We start from the raw sequence: 20,615 nt of genomic DNA on the forward strand, positions 1-20,615 counted from the left end.
GCTATCCTGGAGCCCGTTGATCCTGGCTTTTATGCTGTGGTACCACTTTCCAGATGGTAGCAGTTGGAATAGATTGTGGTTGGGGTGACTCGGGTCCCCAATGATCCCACAGGCCCTTTTTACACACCTGTCTTTGTAAATGTCCAAAATCATGGGAAGTTCACAACTACAGATACGTTGGGCTGTCTGCACCACTCTCTGCAGAGTCCTGTGATTAAGGGAGGTACAGTTTCCATACCAGGCCGTGATGCAGCCAGTCAGGATGCTCTCAATTGTGTCTCTGTAGAAAGTTCTTAGGATTTGGGGGCCCATACCAAACTTCCTCAACCGTCCAAGGTAAAAGAGACGCTGTTGTGCCTTTTTCACCACACAGCTGGTGTGTACAGACCACGCGATGTTCTCGGTGATGTGGATACCGAGGGAACCCCAGATCCAGTGATGTCAATAGGGGTTAGCCTAGCTCCTCCTGTAATCGAGCTCCTTTGTTTTTGTGACATTGAGGGAGAGGTTGTTTTCTTGACACCACTGTGTCAGAGAGATGACTTCTTCCCTGTAGGCCACCTCATTATTGTTTGAGAAAAGGCCAATCAGTGTAGTGTCGTGAGCAAATTTAATTAGCAGATTAGAGCTGTGGGTGGTGACACAGTCATGGGTATACAGGGAGTAAAGGAGGGGGCTTAGTACACAGCCCTGAGGGGCTCCTGTACTGAGAGTAAAGGAGATGCAGGTGACAGCAGGAATGAAAACTCCGTTCTTTGAAGAAGGGAAACTCTGAAGTCCTGGAGATGAATGCTGCATCTTGGAAGCAGATGAGCTGGTGATGAAGGATCTGAGAGAAGGGAATAACATTTTTTACAGGAGATAGGGTAGGAAGCAGCATAGTCAAGATAACTGTGGGAATTGTAGGTTTATAAAAGATATTGATTAACAGTTTGTCTCCAGAGATGGAGACACAGAGACTGACCAAGGGGAGAGAGTTGGCAGAGGACCAAGTGAATTTAAGAGCAGGTTGGAAGTTAGAGGCAAAATTGATCAAATTGACGAGCTCAGCATGGGTACATGAAGCAGCACCATTGAAGTAGTCAATGTAGCGGAAGAAGAATTGGGCAGTATTACCAGGGAAGGCTTGGAACATGGACTGTTCTGCACAGCCAACAAGAAGGCAAGCATAGTGGGGCCCATCAGATGTCCATAACTACCCTTTGAGTCCTCAGAACGTGGGAAAAGCCAAAGGAATAATTGTTGACGGTGAGGAGCAGTTATGCCTGGTGGAAGAGGGCAGTGTTGGTTCTTTTGTTAAGAAAGAAGCAGAAAGGTTTTTGGCCTTATTTATGGGGGAAAGAGGTATATAGGGACTGAATATCCATGGTGAAAATGAGGTGGCCAGACCACGGAATTGAAAGGTACTAAGGAGGTCAAGAGCATGTGAAATGTCATGTATGTAGGTGGGAAGGGGCTGAACCGAGGGGGGGGGGGCAGAATAGAATCGAGGTATAAGGACACAAGTTCAGTGCGGCAGGAGCAGGTAGGTACAGTGGGCCTACCTGGACAGTCAGGTTTGTGGATCATGGGTAGGGGGTAGAAGCGAGCAGTGCGGGGCAATGGAATTACAAGTTTGGTGGCAGTGGATGGGGGTTCTCCAGAGTTGGAGGTCAGAAGTGGTGTTGGAAACAGTTTTCTGATGGTTGAGGGTGGGGTCCTCTTCAAGGGATAGGTATGACAAGGTGTCTGACAGATGCCCCCTGGCCTCAGGAAGGTAAAGATCAGTGAACACACTACAACAGCACTCCCTTTGAATGTTGTTTAAAATCACCTGGCCAGACAATCGGTAATGAGAAACTCTATGCTGGTTCTCCAATGTACGTGGCACGTGTTGGTACTCTAAGGGAAACTAGAGGGGATAACCTCACTCTATCAGGGCTTCTTCATCGCATGTTCTCAATATTTATTGCTTATTTATTTATTAATATTACTTTCATTTTGTATTTAAACAGTTTGTGTCTTTTGCGAACTGGTTGAGAGCACAAGTTGGTGCGGTCCCTATTGATTTTGTTATGGTTACCATTCTATTATAGATTTATTGGGTATGCCTGCAAGAAAATGAATCTCAGAATTATATATTGTGACACATATGTACTTTGATAATAAATTTACTTTGAACTTTGAAATAATGACATAGACGTAACACAATAGGCTTCATTACGCGTACTTATACCTTTAAACACATCTCTACCTTGAGAAATTACACCCCCAGATAAAATGAAATTGGACAATAGAGGGCACATTTACCAGAGCACTGTTAAAACTGAGAATGAATTAAGTTCACCAAGAATACATAAAAAAAAAGTGGAAAGTTTCAAACTTTCTTGACACTTTGCCAGCTTTCAAAAACAGGACTGCTACTGCTGACACATTACTAAAACTTTAACCAGTTTTATTTAACAAGCCCTTGGAAGGTTCCCCAAAATTCATAGGGTATAGAGAATGAGAAATAATTGCACTTTCATAAAGTGATTGCTGGTAAAATAAACATTTCAAATCTGTTGTCTCTGCAATGCAGCTGTTCTCATCTAATCAAACATGTTTCTCACATTTCGCTTATTCCTCCTCTTAAAATATTGTTCAACAACAGCATCAAAAGATTTCAGACTAGCATAGCACCAACTCAGCTCCTCTGTACAGAGATCATCAGCTCCATCGCAGTCATGCAGTCCTTCCTCTGGTGACTCAAACACTACACCCCGAGGAACATCCAGAGGTCTTGATTTTAAAAACCGATGAGGCAGCGCCTCATTATGTTTCGAATTCTTTTTCATGCATCTTTCTACTGTTTCCGGAACTTGGATTGGCTTCAACTCATCACTTGTGCTAAGACACTGGGAGAAGTATACGTGGCATGCCGTTCCTTTCACTATAGGCATAATGGAACAGGGCTTCAGTCTGGCCACAAACTCCTGCAGCTCCTGAAAGGAGGAATGATCCGAATAGGGAATCACATGAATGTCTCTGTGTGCGAGTTTTATTCTGCGGCTTGTTGGGATAATGGCAATCGTAGGGCACGTCTGATTCCACCGAACCATACTAAATCGGTTAATTTCGTTCTGATCCACCACACGGATTCTTCCAGCCCCAATCTCTGAAGTGAACACATTGCTCAGTCTCAGCAGCTGAAACATCTGAAGTCTGCGGGGACTCACCACAATCCAGGTTTTGAATGCCAGAGCCAGCTCTATTAACAAGGATTCTTTGCCCAAGTTATATAGACCTGTAATTATAGGAAGAAACATTTCAGGCCGAATCTACTCAAACATTTTTTACACTTTCAGAAGATAAAAGCAATAAAAGGAAGAAAGACAATAAAACTTGAGTAAAATGAATTATGCTATAATATAGCATCACTGGTATTTTTCAGATGTCCTCGAGTGCCTTTCAATCAACACCATTTTTTAAGAGTAATGACTGTTGAAAGGAAGGGAGTGTAGTAGCTGCAAGCAGCAACGTGACAATTACCCGATCACCGTCTGTGGAGACTGCAACGTGACAATTACCCGATCGCTGACTGCGGCGACTGCAACCGGATGGTGACCCGATCGCCGCCTGCCGCGACCGCAACCGGACAGTGACCCGATCGCCATCTGCGGCAACCGCATTCTGACAATTACTCGATCATCAACTGCGGCGACTGCGACGTGACAATTACCCGATCGCCGTCTGTGGCGACCACAACGTGACAATTACCCAATCACCGTCTGCGGCGACCACATTCTGACGGTGGCCGTCAGCCGCAACCGCAACCGGACGGTGACCCAATCGCCGCATGCTGACAGTTACCCGATCACTGTCTGTAGCGACTGCATTGTGCGACTGCATTCTGACAATTACCAGATCACTGTCTGCAGCGACTGCATTGTGACAATTACCAGATCACCGTCTGTCGCGACTGCATTGTGACAATTACCAGATCACCGTCTGTAGCGGCTGCATTGTGACAATTACCAGATCACTGTCTGCAGCGACTGCATTGTGACAATTACCAGATCACTGTCTGGACTGACTGCGTTCTGACAATTACCAGATCACCGTCTGTAGCGGCTGCATTGTGACAATTACCAGATCACTGTCTGCAGCGACTGCATTGTGACAATTACCAGATCACTGTCTGGACTGACTGCGTTCTGACAATTACCAGATCACCGTCTGTAGCGGCTGCATTGTGACAATTACCAGATCACTGTCTGCAGCGACTGCATTGTGACAATTACCAGATCACCGTCTGTCGCGACTGCATTGTGACAATTACCAGATCACCGTCTGTAGCGGCTGCATTGTGACAATTACCAGATCACTGTCTGCAGCGACTGCATTGTGACAATTACCAGATCACTGTCTGGACTGACTGCGTTCTGACAATTACCAGATCACCGTCTGTAGCGGCTGCATTGTGACAATTACCAGATCACTGTCTGCAGCGACTGCATTGTGACAATTACCAGATCACCGTCTGTCGCGACTGCATTGTGACAATTACCAGATCACCGTCTGTAGCGGCTGCATTGTGACAATTACCAGATCACTGTCTGCAGCGACTGCATTGTGACAATTACCAGATCACCGTCTGTCGCGACTGCATTGTGACAATTACCAGATCACTGTCTGCAGCGACTGCATTGTGACAATTACCAGATCACTGTCTGCAGCGACTGCATTCTGACAATTACCAGATGTCTGTTGCGACTGCGTTCTGACAATTACCCGATCACGGTCTGTAGCGACTGCAACCCTTTCTAAAAGTAATTTCCCTTCAATAAAATGGCATTGATTTGAGAGCTGCTCGAGGACATCTGGAAAATACTAATGGTGCATCTTTAATGTGACAAGAACCAGATCATGCTTTTGGGAGTATTGGTTAAGCAGCATGGTAAATGAATGCCGTGTTCACTTGGCCTTTGTTTAACATCTAGAATCTATATTTATATATTGGCATGGGACTCGAAATGACTTCTGATCCATTAGCAGAAGTCCTGCCACCATGTGTAATCAAAAAATACTTCCACAAAGTCTTGATACAACTCATGACTTTTTCCAGATGTTCCCAAAGCACAGAACGATAAATTTATAATAAATTACTGTTAAATTATTGTCTGTTTTCTTCTATTGAGCAAATTAATTGTTGGGAGCAACAGTAGCCCAAATGCTGGAACTATGAAACCTTCACAGAGAGCCAATTACAACCTAACATAACCTGTTTTCCGTCAGTATGTGTCCATCTTCATAAGGCAATAACCTAAATGATTCTACACTCTATGGACTCTACAACTCAAATTATTGCCGATTTATTACTGATAGTTTTCTTTTTATTTTGTATTTGCAGTTTGTTGTCTTTCGCACATTGGTTGATTGTCTCTGTTGTGTGTGGTTTTTCATTCATTCTGTTGTGTTTCTTTGTATTTACTGTGAAGGCCCACAAAAAAATGAATCTCAGGGTTGTACATGGTGGCATATATGTGCTTCGATATTAAATTCACTTTGAACTTTGAACTGAAAGAAGACATGACAATGAAACGATGGCTTTCCATAGCTCACACCGATGGTCAATATTCATTGGCTATTCACTGCAGTAGCAAAGTAGTCAAGCTTTTTCATTTCTCACCCGGCAACCTACACAGGTAATTCCTTGTAACAGTTATTGAAAGTCGGAAGGAACCTTCCTTATTGCTTCATATTATATTGAAATATATTGGACAATTAGAGCGTAGCACTGATGAGAATTCCTTCATAAAGTTGTAATCTGTCATCTTTGTTCCTCATTTTCAGTCTGGGCACCCTTTCAAACAGGATAAGTTAACAAGCATTACATTTCTTTCTCAATACTAAACTAGAATGACTTCTTACTTGCAAATCCAAGTCCCACCAAATGCGGCCAAGCTTCAATTCTGAATTATATCCTCCATAATGACAGGGTAATACCAACAGAGAAACCAATGCTTTCATTCAGAAATCAATATCAAGCATCTAAGTGATTCCCTCCCACCCCCCCCCCAACCCCCATTCAAGTTCTCCCATTACCTCTCCTCTCAGCGAAGGGGATGATTCACATTTATACCTGGACTACAAGTAGTCACAGCCATCCAAGTTCTGGACTTTACTAGCAATTTTTTTTTTTTTTAAAAAAACAGGGCCCTTGACAGTGCCAAAATGCTCAGGATGAAGTTAAAATCAGATTAGGCTGGCCTGGCTGTGTAGCATCAATTATTTGGAAACACACACTCCACATGCCAAAATGCATGATAAAAATGAGGACCTTTGGTGAATAGGGATGGGACAGCGTGTATTTGCTTCATAAAAATGAAGGCAGGCATTAGGAAAACAAAGACTTTTTCATTTCTTACCAATTACAACGTCGTGTTCTGGGTGAGTGTTGATTATTTCTTTGATCTGTTCAGTAGCCTCTTCACGGGAAGGCACCACACACTCAGGATCACAGTTTGTATTGTCCAGGTATAGAATATCTATTCTCTTCTCTGTGCTCAATGGAGAATTGCAGAACATGGTGGGTGTGTAACGGAAATCTGCTAAAAGAAAATTCATCAAGATACTGTTACGTAAACCAATTATCACAGCCTCATTTTTAAAAAAAATTTTTACCCACACTTTGTTTTAAAGTTAATACAACTTAACAGATTTTTCTGTGGATAATTTTAAAAGTCCCATTAAATTTATAAATTATTCTGTATGTCATAGTCAGAAATGTGTGTCCTGGTTTGGACACTTTGTTTTAGGAAGCCTATCAGTGCATCATGGATGGTGACATCACGGTTAAAGCTCTCCCAATCATTGAGCACATCTACCGGAAATGCTGTTGCAGGAAAGCAGCATCCATCATCAGGGACCCCACCAACCAGGACAGGCTCCTTTCTCACTGCTGCCATCAGGAAAGCGATACAGGAGCCTCAGGACTCACACCACCAGGTTCAAAACCTGTTACTGCCCCTCAACCATCAGGTGCTTGAACCAAAGTAACATACACAAAATTCTAGAGGAACTCAGCAGGCCAGGCAGCATCTATGGAAACATGTACAGTCAACATTTTGGGCCAAACTCCTTCGGGAGGAGTTCTTGAACCAAAGGAGCTAACTTCACTCAAACTCACTTGCCACATCATTGAAATGTTCCCACTACCTACGGACTTATATTCAAGGACTCTTCATCTCATGTTCTCAATATTTATTGCTTATTTATGTATTATTATTTCTTTATGTATTTGCACAGTTTGTTGTCCTCCGCTGTCTGGTAGAACACCCTAGTTGGAGAGTCTTCCATTGATTCTATTATGGTTATTATTCTACATATTTAGAGTATGCCCACAAGATAATAGTGACATATATGTGGCAATAGTGACAAGAAAAAGATATTAGGTGAGAAATACTGCATGAATATGAATACACGTCTATCAACCTCAATAACAGGTCATATTCTGCATGGAGGTCGGTGACCAGTGGTGTGCCTCAGGGATCTGTTCTGGACCCTTACTCTGTGATTTTTATAAATGACCTGGATGAAGAAGTGGAGGGATGGGTTAGTGAATTTGCTGATGAGATCAAGGTTGGGGGTGTTGTGGATAGTGTGGAGGGCTGTCAGAGGTTGCAGCGGGACAACGATAGCATGCAAAACTGGGCTGAGAAGTGGCAGATGGAGTTCAACCCAGATAAGTGTGAGGTTGTTCATTTTCACAGAACCTTCTTCTATTTGATTAGAGTCTCCCGCATGCCTTCTGGCAAACTCTAGCCAAGATCTCACACCCGCTTTTTTCCCCCCCAACAGTGGCTTCTCTTTGCCACTCTCCCATAAAGCTGTGATTGGTGAAGCACCTGGGCAACAGCTGTTGTATGCACAGTCTCTCCCATGTCAGCCACTGAAGTTTATAACTCCTCCAGAGCTGTCATAGGTCTCTCCATGCCCTCCCTCACCAGTCCCCTTCTTGTATGGTCACTCAGTTTTTGAGGACCGCTTGCTCTAGGCAGATTTAGAGCTGTGCCATATTCTTTTGATTTCTTGATGATTGACTGAACTATACTCCAAGGGATATTCAGTGACGGGGAGATTTTCTTGTATCCATCTCCCGAATTTCAAACGCAAACACAAGGAAATCTGCAGATGCTGGGGTTTCAAGCAACACACATAAAAGTCGCTGGTGAACGCAGCAGGCCAGGGAGCATCTCTAGGAAGAGGTACAGTCGACGTTTCGGGCCAAGACCCTTCGTCAGGACTAACTGAAAGAAGAGCTAGTAAGATTTGAAAGAGGGAGGGGAAGGGGGAGATCCAAAATGATGGAAGACAGGAGGGGGAGGGATGGAGCCAAGAGCTGGCCAGTCGATTGGCAAAAGGGATAGGAGAGGATCATGGGACAGGAGGCCTAGGGAGAAAGACTACCACCACTCTGCTCCGCCTAGCAGACTTAGTCCTTACTCTTAATAATTTCTCCTATGGCCCCTCCCACTTCCTCCAAAATAAAGGTGTAGCCATGGGCACCCGTATGGGTCCCAGCTATGCCTGAGTTAGTCCTGACGAAGGGTCTCAGCCTGAAACGTCGACTGCACCTCTTCCTAGAGATGCTGCCTGGCCTGCTGCATTCACCAGCAACTTTTATGTGTGTTGCTTGAATTTCCAGCATCTGCAGAATTCCTGTTGTATGCCTGCCTTTTTGTTGGCTTTGTGGAACAATCTATGTTCCAAACCTATACTGGTATCTGTCCCCCACTTTTCCTTCGCTACATCGACGACTGCATTGGTGCTGCTTCCCGCATGCATGCTGAGCTCGTTGACTTCATTAACTTTGCATCCAATTTTCACCCTGCCATCAAGTTTACCTGGTCCATTTCTGTCACCTCCCTCCCCTTTCTAGATCTTTCTGTCTCTATCTCTGATGTCTACTATAAGCCTACTGACTCTCACAGCTATCTGAACTATTCCGCTTCTCACCCTGTCTCTTGCAAGATTGCCATCCCCTTCTCACAATTCCTCCATCTCCGCCGTATCTGCTCTCAGGATGAGGCTTTTCATTCCAGGACAAAGGAATGTCCTCCTTTTTTAAAGAAAGGGGCTTCCTTTCCTCCACTATCAACTCTGCTCTCAAACGCATCTCCCCCATTTCACGCACATCTGTTCTCACTCCATCCTCCCGCCACCCCACTAGGAATAGGGTTCCCCTTGCCCTCACCTACCACCCTACCAGCCTCTGGGTCCAACATATAATTCTCCATAACTTCCGCCACCTCCAACGGGATCCCACCACTAAGCACGTCTTTCCCTCGCCCCCCCCCCACTTTCCACAGGGATCGCTCCCTACGCGACTCCCTTGTCCATTCATCCCCCCCATCCCTCCCCACTGATCTCCCTCCTGGCACTTATCCTTGTAAGCAGAACAAGTGCTACACATGCCCTTACACTTCCTCCCTCACCACCATTCAGGGCCCCAGACAGTCCTTCCAGGTGAGGCCACACTTCACCTGTGAGTCAGCTGGGGTGATACACTGCGTCCGGTGCTCCCGACGCAGCCTTCTATATATTGGCAAGACCCAATGCAGACTGGGAGACCATTTCGCTGAACACCTACGCTCTGCCCGTCAGAGAAAGCAGGATCTCCCTGTGGCCACACATTTTAATTCCACATCCCATTCCCATTCTGATATGTCTATCCACGGCCTCCCCTACTGTCAAGATGAAGCCACACTCAGGTTGGAGGAACAACACCTTATATTCCGGCTGGGTAGCCTCCAACCTGACAGCATGAACATTGACTTCTCAAACTTCCACTAATGCCCCACCTCCCCCTCGTACCCCATCCGTTATTTATTTATATACACACTTTCTTTTTCTCTCTCTCCTTTTTCTCCCTTTGTCCCTCTCACTATACCCCTTGCCCATCCTCTGGGCTTCCCCCCTCCCCTTTTTCTTTCTCCCTAGGCCTCCTGTCCCATGATCCTCTCATATCCCTTTTGCCAATCAACTGTCCAGCTCTTGGCTCCATCCCTCCCCTACCTGTCTTCTCCTATCGTTTTTGATCTCCCCCTCCCACTTCCAAATCTCTTACTAGCTCTTCTTTCAGATAGTCCTGACGAAGGGTCTCAGCCCGAAATGTTGACTGTACCTCTTCCTAGAGATGCTGCCTGGCCTGCTGCGTTCACCAGCAACTTTTATGTATCTTGCCCGACTTTCAAAATAACTTTTTTGTAGAGTTGCCTGGTGTGTTCTTTTGTCCTCATGGTGTAGTTTTTGCCAGGATACTGACTCACCAGCAGTTCGACCTTCCAGATACAGGTGTATTTTTACTACAATCAATTGAAACACCTTGACTCTCCACTTGGAGATGTGGAGGTGATCCCCATTTAACTAATTCTGAGAGTTCTACAACCAATTGACTGTACCAGTGATGACTTGAGGTGTCATATTAAAGGGGGTGAGAATGCAGATACTGGGATCTGGAGCAAAAACTGCTGAAAAAGACCAGGTCAAGCAGCACCTGTGGAGGCAAAGGGATGGTTGACATTTTGGGTCAATATCCTGCAACAGGACTGGCAGGAAAGTAAGCCTATCTGCATACCTGTGTACAGAATGGTGCCAAAATAGCCATCAAACAGGAACATGACAGAGCCAGGACAGTGATTGCTGTCAATCAATGTCACAGTCATGGTCTCTTTTCCGACTTCATCAATGTATAAGAGGTGACTCTCTCCTATCTCAAGTGGGTGAATCAATCTTTCCTCCACCTATTGATAAAAAAATATGATCACTTATTGAAAATACATTAACAAATGTGACATTTTTGCCATATTAAAAAAATCATATGGCCAATAGGATCCCACCACTAAGCACATCTTTCCCTCCCCCCCCCCCCCCGCTTTCCACAGGGATCGCTTCCTACACGACTCCCTTGTCCATTCATCCCCCCCCATCCCTCCCCACTGATCTCCCTCCTGGCACTTATCCTTGTAAGCGGAACAAGTGCTACACATGCCCTTACACTTCCTCCCTCACTACCATTCAGGGCCCCAGACAGTCCTTCCCCCCGCCATCCGAAGGTAGAGCGATCCTATGAAATGGTTTATAAGCCAGAATGTCGTAAGGCGAAAAAGCAATTACCATTTATTTAGATGGGAAAAATTTGTGAACGTTCACAGACCCAGAAATAACCTACCAAGTCATGCCAAATAACACAAAACCTAAAATAACAGAAACATATAGTAAAAGCAGGAATGATATGATGAATACACAGCCATATAAAGTAGAAATACTTTTCCACAACCATTGCCGCACTGTTCTCCATAGCGAAAATCTCACGCAAGCGCTCTCGGCAGAAACACGGTGCAAGCGCTCTCCAGTAACCTTTAAGCTATGAAGCTGCCAAATAACACGCAAAAATACACAGCCAATATAAAGTAGAAATAATGTATGTACAGTGTAGTATCACTTACCGGAATTAGGAAGACAGCGCCGAGCACACTGATGGTGTGTTAGGCTGAGTCGTCAGAGGGTGGGGTGGTGCAGTGGCCCCCACCCTCCGGGCAGCGAATCGATACTGATCCGCGAAGTGTGCAGGGGTACAGCGGTAGCCGGAACGCACTCTGCACATCTTTAAGAAAAAAGCCGAAATAAACAAGCTAATTAATTAGGTGCCGCCCGGCACATAAATGTCGGCCCAGATCAGAAGCGACGCAATCGGCAATCGTCTCCGATCTGGGCCAACATTTACATGTCGGGCGGCACCTAATTAATTAGCTTGTTTATTTCGGTTTTTTTCTTAAACATATGTTGTGTGCGTCCCGGCTACCGCTGCATTCTCCGCGAATCGGTATCTGTCCGCAGCCCGGGCGTTGGGGTAGTGGGACACTGGGGTGTCATGATCAGCGCAGGCAGGTCATCTTCTCCTATGTCTGCCTGCCGCTATGTCAAAGGTTGAGGTTCGTCGTCTGCTGAAGGCTTGCTTGACTGCTAAGCCTCACGCATTTTTAGATCATACAGTTCTTTGTAAGCACTCAAACCATCCTGCAAATATGCCCTAAACCGACGTACCCTTTCAAAATTAAAGTCATTACTTTATCATTGCAGTGAAAATCTCACACAGTTGCTTCAGGTTCAGTTCCTGGACGACTTCACTTTTGGTCCATTTGCTACTGCATTCGGTTTTGATTATTATCCTTTCCTCTTCCACTGGCATCGGCTCTTCAACTATCAGTTCTTGGTTATGAGATGCCAAACCTCCAACATCATCTTCGTCAACTTCCACAAGCCAAACTCACTTTGTCCTTACTTCGTTCACCAGGATCGAAACGCTTAATTATGTCTAGTTTTATGCTAAGTGTAACACCCTTACGAGCTCTTTTAGGCTTTTCCGATACCTTAGAACTCATCTTGCTAACGGCTGCTCACAGGCTAGTGTTTAAGCAATGCTGGCAGGAATGCCGTTCCAAATCTGAGGGAGAGCGGCTGCTCAGGGTGCGTGGTTTTTTTCGTGCGCTGCTTTTTTTCATGCGCTGCTTTTTCATAACAGTGAAAACACCTTCTGTTAGCGAAAACAGGTAACTAATGTAAGTCTTTCATAACAGTGAGGTTTCGTAAAGCGAACATTCGAAAAGCAGGGGACACCTGCAGTACTAAATTAAGTTTAAAACATTGAATAATGACACAACATGCTGAACCAGGGGTTCCCAACCATTTTTATGCCAAGGACCCCAACCAAGGGGTCCACGGACCCTAGGTTGGGATCCCCTGTGCTAAATGTTTCTTTTGATATAATTTTCAGATTAAAGAATGATATTGATTGGCCAGGTAAGCTGAGCTCAATTAAAAACAAAATTTGTTAGTAGGTTTTTGCGGGGCAATAGTTACGATGGAGATAGTTCTGGAGGAAGCTCCAGGATTATAAAGATTTAAAATGCAACCATCACTGACCAAGCAGAGAAGATCACAGAGTATTAGAATTCAGGAAGATGTGAAGGAGAGGTAAGGAAGGAAGCTGCAATTTCTCCTCATCTCACTCCTAAACAGTCTACTCATTATTCTGAAACCACAGCTAGATGCGTCAACCTGACAAAACATCATCCCTGATCTAGCTTGCCAAACCCTCTCATATTTTTCTCAAAAAGACGTTCAATAAGATCTCTTCTCATTCTTCTTCGAGTCCCCTTGATACTCAACATTATCCAATCTCTCAGCACTTAACAATTGTTTTTGCTATGTGAACCAAAGTGGACAACCTCAGTTTCTCCCCCACATTATACTCCACCTGTGTTCTCACCCATTCACTCATCTTATCCATACTTGCAGCCTCGTTATATTCACAATCTCACCAGGCTTCGTAACGTAAGCAAATTGGAAACATGACATTTGTTTCCTTCTATTGCAGGAGACTGTGAAAAGCGGGGCCCAAGCATCAATCCCGAAATTCAGAGTCATGGAGTACAACATCACAGAAACAGGTCTTTCAGCCCATCTAATCTGTGCTGAACTATTATTTTCCCTTGGGCCCAATGGGTCCGTGCAGACCACAGCATCCTCCCATCTTGTCCCAATTGCTCAAGTTTAGCCCATAACCCTCCAACACCTTCACCCCAGGTACCTATCAAAATGCCATTTAAATGTTGCAGTGGGACTCACCCCAATCACTTCCTCCGGCAGCTCATTGTATGTAGTCACTCCTAAATACGTAAAGATGCTACCTATCAGACCACCTTTAAATCTCTCACCTCTTCCATCTAGTTTTGGACACGTGACCCCTGGGGAAAAGACTTGAATCACTGAGGATACTCCACAGCGGTGTCAGAGCTTGAACGCTATCATCTCCCACAAAGTGAAACCAAGCGATGTAGGTGACTAACAAGCTTTGCTCCCAGATGAGCTCAATGCCTTTTATGCTCAGGTTGACCATCAAAACACGAAGGCATCTTCACGAACTCCCACAGCCCTCAATTACCCTTTGGTTTTAGTCGCTGAGGCCAGCATGAAAGCATCCCTCAGAAAGGATCCAGTCTGGACAGGGTGCCTGACCAAGTACTGAAGACCTGTGATGATCAACTGGCTGGAGTGTTCACTGAGATCTTTAACCTCACACTGCAGCGGTCTGAGGATCTCACCTCTTCAAGCGGACTTCACATACCGGTGCCTAAGAAGAATGTGATAACCTGCCTCAAAGACTATCATCCAGTAGCACCTACATTCACTCTGATGAAGTGTTTTGAGAGGTTGGTGATGAAACAAACTCCTGCCCGAGGAGGAACTTGGATCTGCTCCAATTTGCCAGCCATTACAACAGGTCAACAGCAGATGCCATTTTGTTGTCTCTTCACTCAACCTGGAACAACTGGACAGCAACGATGCATCAAGCACATAGAAATGATCAGTAAAATACAGTCACAAAAAATAAATGTAGTCCAGGTCCCTGAATCCACAAACGTTACAGCAGTCTGCAGTCCAACACAATATGAATTGCTTTCTGCTGAGTGAACACTGGAGGGCAGCACTGCCTCCAGCATGGATGCCGCACCACACCGACTCCAACACCTCTTTCCTGGGCAGCTGTAAATAGGCAATACCTCGGCTTGAGGCCTAGTCTTCGCTCCAAGGCCGCAGAGCTCCCTCGCCGTCAGTGAATCAGTCTCACAGCATTCCACATTAACAATGTCGAAAAGGGCATTGCAATCACAAGGAAAGCAATGAAGATGAAACACTCGCTGTTAGACTGCATGCCGCCTTCGCGCACTAGCTCCGCCAACGCCTGTCTGCAGACGTTGTATAAATCCTATACAATGTACTCCTACGCAAGATCTTTCCAAACACTTTCCAAAAAAATCCTAATACATCACATTCACTGGCTCTCCCATTACTCTTCTACTAATCACATTGGGTCACCAACAGATTATGAAACAAGGTTTTCCCTTCCTAAATTGCACATGAGCTCTGCTCAATCTTATTGTTTTAGCAGGCACCAAGGCAAGTGCTGGGGCAAATGTAAATGGAACCCTAAGTGAGTCACAATAGAATTATGAGAAGAAGTTTTGTTGAAGGCTGCAGTGTGGCTGACAGAGTCAATACCCAGCACGCAAAGTGACGAAAGATTGTCAAAAAAAATTTAGCCTTTTCACAGGTTAGACCAGTGATGGTCAGGAAAGAATTAGATATTTAGAACTCCAAGCTAAAATGTGAAGAAAAGCAACACCACTTATCAGAATCCTGGAGATCACAGAATCACTTGAGACAGTGCAGTGGAAAAAGAAAATTCAGGCTGTTTCGAGGAAATGGCAAATATGTTCTATAAGGGGTTAATGACAGAAGATGAAAACAAAAGGATGATGATACTAAAGATCAAAGTATTGAGAAAGATCAGTGGAAAGGAATAAACAGTCAATGCTTCAGGCCAAGACCCTTCATTGAGACCTGATAAGGATCTCAGCCCAAAATCTCGACTGTTTATTCCTCTCCATCGATGTTGCCTGACCTACTGTGTTCCTCCAGCATTTTGTGTGTTGCTCTGGATTTCCAACATCTGCAGAATCTCTTGTGTTTGAGAAAGATGTGTTTAGGAGCAGAGAAGGTTGGGGATTAAGTGCTAAAATTCATGGTCAAACTTTGGTTAAGGGAACATTAGGAAAAGAAAACGTACAATAATGATGCACTAGAAAGGGGAAGGGAGTGGACCACAATGGAATGCTGAATTCTATGGTTAGATTTCAATGACCTCAGGGCAATTAAGGACGAACAAAAAAATAGGAAATAGCACAACCTGTTAACAGTTGTTTTGAAATATAGAACTGGGTTCTCTTAAATCTGGGTTTCAGCTATTTTGCACACACGAGCTGGACAGAGGATTCTTCTTTAAAGTATATTGAGAACAATAAAGGAATTGTCTGTTTCTGTCCGTAACTAACCCTGAACAATTTCTAAGGAGGTTGAGTAATTGAGAGCTCTGCCATGGACGGTCCCAGGCCCGGTGAGGAGGAGGGTTGGGCACTGGGTTAGCAACCCCATCCCGTAAAAACCCAGAGCTAAAGAAATGCCAACAGAAGCTCCAAAGACCTCATCCCCAGGAGAGGAAGGAGATGTTGGGCTACAGCTGGGATAACTTGAAAGACTGGCCCAGGACAGAGAACTTTAGTGAGTTGCAGTCAGCGGCCTAAGCCCCAGTAGGGATGATAGGCTTCAGTAAAAGTCATTTAGATTATGGCTTGGATGGGATTCTCCACAACTGAACAGCTAGTCAATTGTCCATAAATTTAGTATTCGAGTTTAAAGAGGAGAAAACTTGCAAATAAGACTAATTACATGATATATTGTAAAGTCCTCATCTCTTAGCCTCACCTGAAACTTCCATCGCAACAACTTGGCAGTAATAGGAGAGCAGTATATGGATCTGTTCCAGGTAGAAGAGAGACCCGACGTGTGATCACTATGCAAGTGGGAAAGGAAGAACAAACGGACGTGGCTGCACTTTCGAATCTGCCAGAAATCCACAGCAAAGGGAGTGTTTGGGATTAGTGTACCATTCATTTCACAATCTCCTAAACCACCAGCTCAGGAGTGTAACTCCTAATGTGCTGTAAAAACAAAGAGAATTAACAAATTACTCTTCGGACAGTTATCACATCTTGCAGAATTAAGACTATAGGATACAGGAGCAGAATTAGGCCACTTGGCCCATTGAGTCTACTCTGCCATTTCATCATGACTGATCCATTTCCCTCTCAGCCCCAATCTCCTGAATCTCCTGCCTTCTCCCTGTATCCCTTCATGCCCTGCCTAATCAACAACATATCAATCTCTGCCTTAAACATACCCAACGATGGCCTCCATAGCCACCTATGGCAATGAATTCCACAGATTCACCACTCTCTGGCTAAAGAAATTACTCATTTCAGTTCTAAAAGACCCCCCCCCCACTCTGAGGGTGTGTCCTCTGGTCTTAGACTTCCCCCCATCATAGGAAACATCCTCCACATCCTCACTATAGACACCTCAACGCAATCAAGACAAACAAGACATGAGCTTTAATGAAAGTTATTTTTCCATAAAACATTAACAGTTCACTCTTTCACACAATGCCCACCAGCTATCCAAGGAAATCACTCTTAAGCCAATGGACCTCAACCAAGAGACAACACCATCAGTGAGTGCCCAGCAGAGACATCCCACCAGGAGTTCACAATATCCATGAGTCACCTCAGCTGGAAGCATGCAATATCTGCAAGACGCACCCCAGTAGGTACATTGCTTGAAGGCATCTCAATTATGGGCACAAAAGCCCATGCTCCATGTTTAGGAACAGCTTCTTCCTCCTCTCTGCCATCAGATTTCTGAACTGTCCTCTCCATTCCTCTTTCTCACTATTTGTTTTTATTGCAACTTATGGTAATGTTGGCCAGCTGATGGCGTAGTGGCATCAGCACTGGACCCCGGAGCGAAAGGTCCCGAGTTCAAATCCAGCCGGTTCCCTTGCACGCTTTCCATCCGAGCTGGCAACTCAACCTCAAAAAAAAAATTGCTAGAGAAACATCAGCAACTGCTGATGGCCTTTGCTCACTTCTGAGTTGAAAGGCAGATTATTATTATTTATTATTATGGCAATGTGTTCTGCCTGGACAGTACTGCTGCTTCAAAACAGCACAGTTTACAACTAATGTCAGTGACAATAAATCTGATTCTGATCTATCACACAGTACCTACCACCTATGGGCCTGTATCCACCCGGCCCATGGTCTCCAACTACCCAACATGTAGTGTGCACAACCCAAGGTCCTCCAACAAGTGGACACTGCTCCTGTTCTCCATCCACTGGGCACACAGTACCCATACACCCCTCTCAGTGGCCTCACGAGCTCCAAACTTCCCACCTGTTACCATGGTTGAGCAGAAACACACATTGGCATCCAACCAATGTACGCAGTGCCCGTGAACCACCTGCCACTGGATATTATACATGAACAGCCTGCCAGTGAGTACACAGAAACCGTGAGCTCCCGTGTGAGGACAGAATGCACACGGGCTCTCTACCGTACAGCAGATAAGCCATTGGCACAATACTGATGAATCCAGGCAAAACATAGGGTTCCCATGAGCCTTCCCCCACTGGGTACAGTACCCCTGAACCCATCCCTCTTGAGCAAGAGTTCAAGAACACACCCTCCACACCCATTGTGCAGTGAACATATGAACTTCCCCAACAATGGGCACAGCAGGCTAGAAACCCTGACCATTAAGCACAGCACCCATGAGCCCTCTCTCCCCCCCCCCCACCACCCTTGCTGACATTACTTATGAAACCTGTGCGCATGGCACCCATGACCCTCCCCACTTTACTGGGAATAGCACCTACAGATCCCCCACCATGCACAACACAAATGCAACAGCCCACCTCAACTGGGCATGGCACCATGCAACCCCCACGCTGGGCACGCAGCACCTATGCGTGCGCGCACACACACACACAGCACCCAAACACACACGCATCTCCGACCACGCAAAGTGTGGAGCTGATTCTCGTGAACTTTCGCTTTAACACGATTTCGGGAGACGTGCTCTACGATTCACACCCAGCTATACTGACTTTGGTGAGAAACAACCTCCCGCACTCCCACCTCTTTTTAATTACCGCTTCATCCCAACACGGAACACTTCTATTCCGTGACATCAAGACGCACGTGTCGTCTTTGATTGACACCTAAATTAGCCATTAAATGCTGACGATGAAAATTCCGACCAATCGTAGGTCTGGGCGGTGGGACTATAGCCGTGACGTATCTCCTATTTGGAGGCAGGCTTTCTCCGCGGCGACCCCTCTCTTGGAGGATCAGTACTGCAAGAAGGCAACAGGGACCCTTTCGTGACTGCACGAAACGGAGGAAATAATGATCATCGTAAATAAAAATAAAATCAAAGTATAAATCTGAAAGAATAACAAATCATTACTGGAACTGCTCAGCAGGTCAGGACGGAGAAGTAATTATTACGTTTCAGGTCAATGATCTCCAATCAGTTGAATATATCCGACTCATCCGAATATTGACACTGAAGTTCTAGGAACAGGACTAGGTTTGTCAAGAAAGCAAGGGGAGAAACGTCGCTGCACATGGACTAGACAGGGACACAGGGCCTGGGCTAGGACTTGGACTAGGAACGTGGGACCTGGACGAGGAACTTGGAACTAGGAGCATGGACTAGGACTCCGAGCCAGAGACTGGATAGGGACCCGGAACATGGATCTTGACTCGGGCTCGGAACCCGGATCCAGGCGAAGACTCGGGAGTAGGAACAGACTAGACACCAAATAGTACTGGGAATACGAAGCCTGGACGGGGACTGGACGAGATTCCAGGACTAGGCTTGGACTAGACGAGGTACTTGGACGTTGAACTAGGAACAAGGAGCCTGGACTAGGAACTCGGAACTCTGGAACCAGAGTCCGGACAAGACCCGGAACCTGGATCTTGGTTGGGACTCGGAACCCTGTTCTAGGCTAGGACTCGGGACTAGGATCTTGGCAAGGACAGGACATGACTACAGGACAGGACGAGGAATCTCCAGCACCGTGCTGGGCGAGGCACATGGACTGGATGAGGACACGAAGCTCAGACTTGGATAGGGCTGGAACACGGCACCTGGACTTGGTCTTGGAACATAGGAACACAGAGCCTTGGACTTGAGCACAGGATCACAGAGCTGGGACCCCTCCTTGGGAACAGGACGTAGGGTCAGGACTCTACTTTGACACAGACACTAGACACGGGGACACAAAGAGACAGTTCCAAACTCAATGATATATAGTTCCTTATCTTGGCGTGGCAAAGCTCCGGTCTCACTCTGGCGGTTGAACTTGACGATACAGGCGAGGTTGCAGGTGAAGGTAATAGATGAAGGTTAGTGCCAAAGTAACTGTTGAGATAAACTGCTGAAGTATCTGCCAGGGATACAGAAGGGAGAAGAGAGGGGACAAGAAAGAAAACAGTCCAGCCAGGAATCCTTGGTTTGCGGAGGTATTTATGTGCCAGCACAAAATGAGAATCAGGTGCCTCAATTAAGGCACCCAATGGAACAAGGGAAAACAGGAAAACCTGGAATAAGGAATCAACAGACCGGACTGTGAACCGGAATGCGGACTTCATGGACTGGACCATGACACTGAAGGATGAGACTTTTCATCCCAGAACGAAGGCGGTGTCCTCATTTTTTAAAGAAAGGGGTTCCCTTCCTCCACCATCAACACTGCCCTCAACAACATCTCTTTCACATGTGCACATTTTTCATGCACGTTTGCTCTTTCCCCATCCTCCCGCCACCTTACCAGGGATAGGGTTCCTCTTGTCCTCACCTATCACCCCACCAGCCTCCGTGTCCACCACATAACTCCCTCTAACTGCCACCACCTCCAAAGGGATTCTACCACCAAGCACATCTTCGCCCCCACCCCACCCCACCCCACCCCGACTTTTTGCTTCCTCAGGGATCGCTCCCTATGCAACTCCCTTGTCCATTCACTCCTGGCACTTATCCTTGCAAGCGGAACAAGTGCTACACCTGCTCCTACACCTCCTCTCTCACCACCATTCAGGGCCCCAGTCCTTCCATGTGAG

At 45.7% G+C, this 20,615-nt stretch overlaps 1 protein-coding gene across 3 annotated transcripts; it reads right to left on the reverse strand.

The window, feature by feature from the left end:
- Window positions 1-2,159: 2,159 nt before the first annotated feature.
- dclre1b (DNA cross-link repair 1B) lies at window positions 2,160-18,693 on the reverse strand. Of its 3 annotated transcripts, none has more exons than XM_072253341.1 (5): window positions 18,638-18,693; window positions 16,351-16,586; window positions 10,601-10,766; window positions 6,390-6,569; window positions 2,160-3,265 (listed from the first exon to the last, which is right to left on the reverse strand). In XM_072253341.1, exons 2-5 carry the CDS (start codon window positions 16,537-16,539, stop codon window positions 2,571-2,573), a joined length of 1,230 nt encoding a protein of 409 aa, XP_072109442.1. In that variant the 5' UTR covers window positions 16,540-16,586; window positions 18,638-18,693; the 3' UTR covers window positions 2,160-2,570. The 3 variants fall into 3 exon arrangements, with proteins under 3 accessions (XP_072109442.1, XP_072109439.1, XP_072109441.1); XM_072253338.1 differs by having other exon boundaries at window positions 6,390-6,572; XM_072253340.1 differs by having other exon boundaries at window positions 6,390-6,572; window positions 18,624-18,688.
- Window positions 18,694-20,615: the final 1,922 nt, after the last annotated feature.

Source organism: Mobula birostris, chromosome 3 (assembly GCF_030028105.1).
Source record: "Mobula birostris isolate sMobBir1 chromosome 3, sMobBir1.hap1, whole genome shotgun sequence".
NCBI classification, from domain to species: Eukaryota; Metazoa; Chordata; class Chondrichthyes; order Myliobatiformes; family Myliobatidae; genus Mobula; species Mobula birostris.

What these genes read in the sequence shown, in the direction of transcription:
- dclre1b (XM_072253338.1), bottom strand. Translation starts at nt 16,539, where the DNA reads ATGAATGGTACACTAATCCCAAACACTCCCTTTGCTGTGGATTTCTGG. An exon ending in TGGCACCATTCTGTACACAG is followed by an intron (nt 6,573 to 10,600) that starts GTATGCAGATAG and finishes ATTTTCTTTTAG; the next exon opens with CAGATTTCCGTTACACACCC. An exon ending in AGAACACGACGTTGTAATTG is followed by an intron (nt 3,266 to 6,389) that starts GTAAGAAATGAA and finishes CTATAATTACAG; the next exon opens with GTCTATATAACTTGGGCAAA.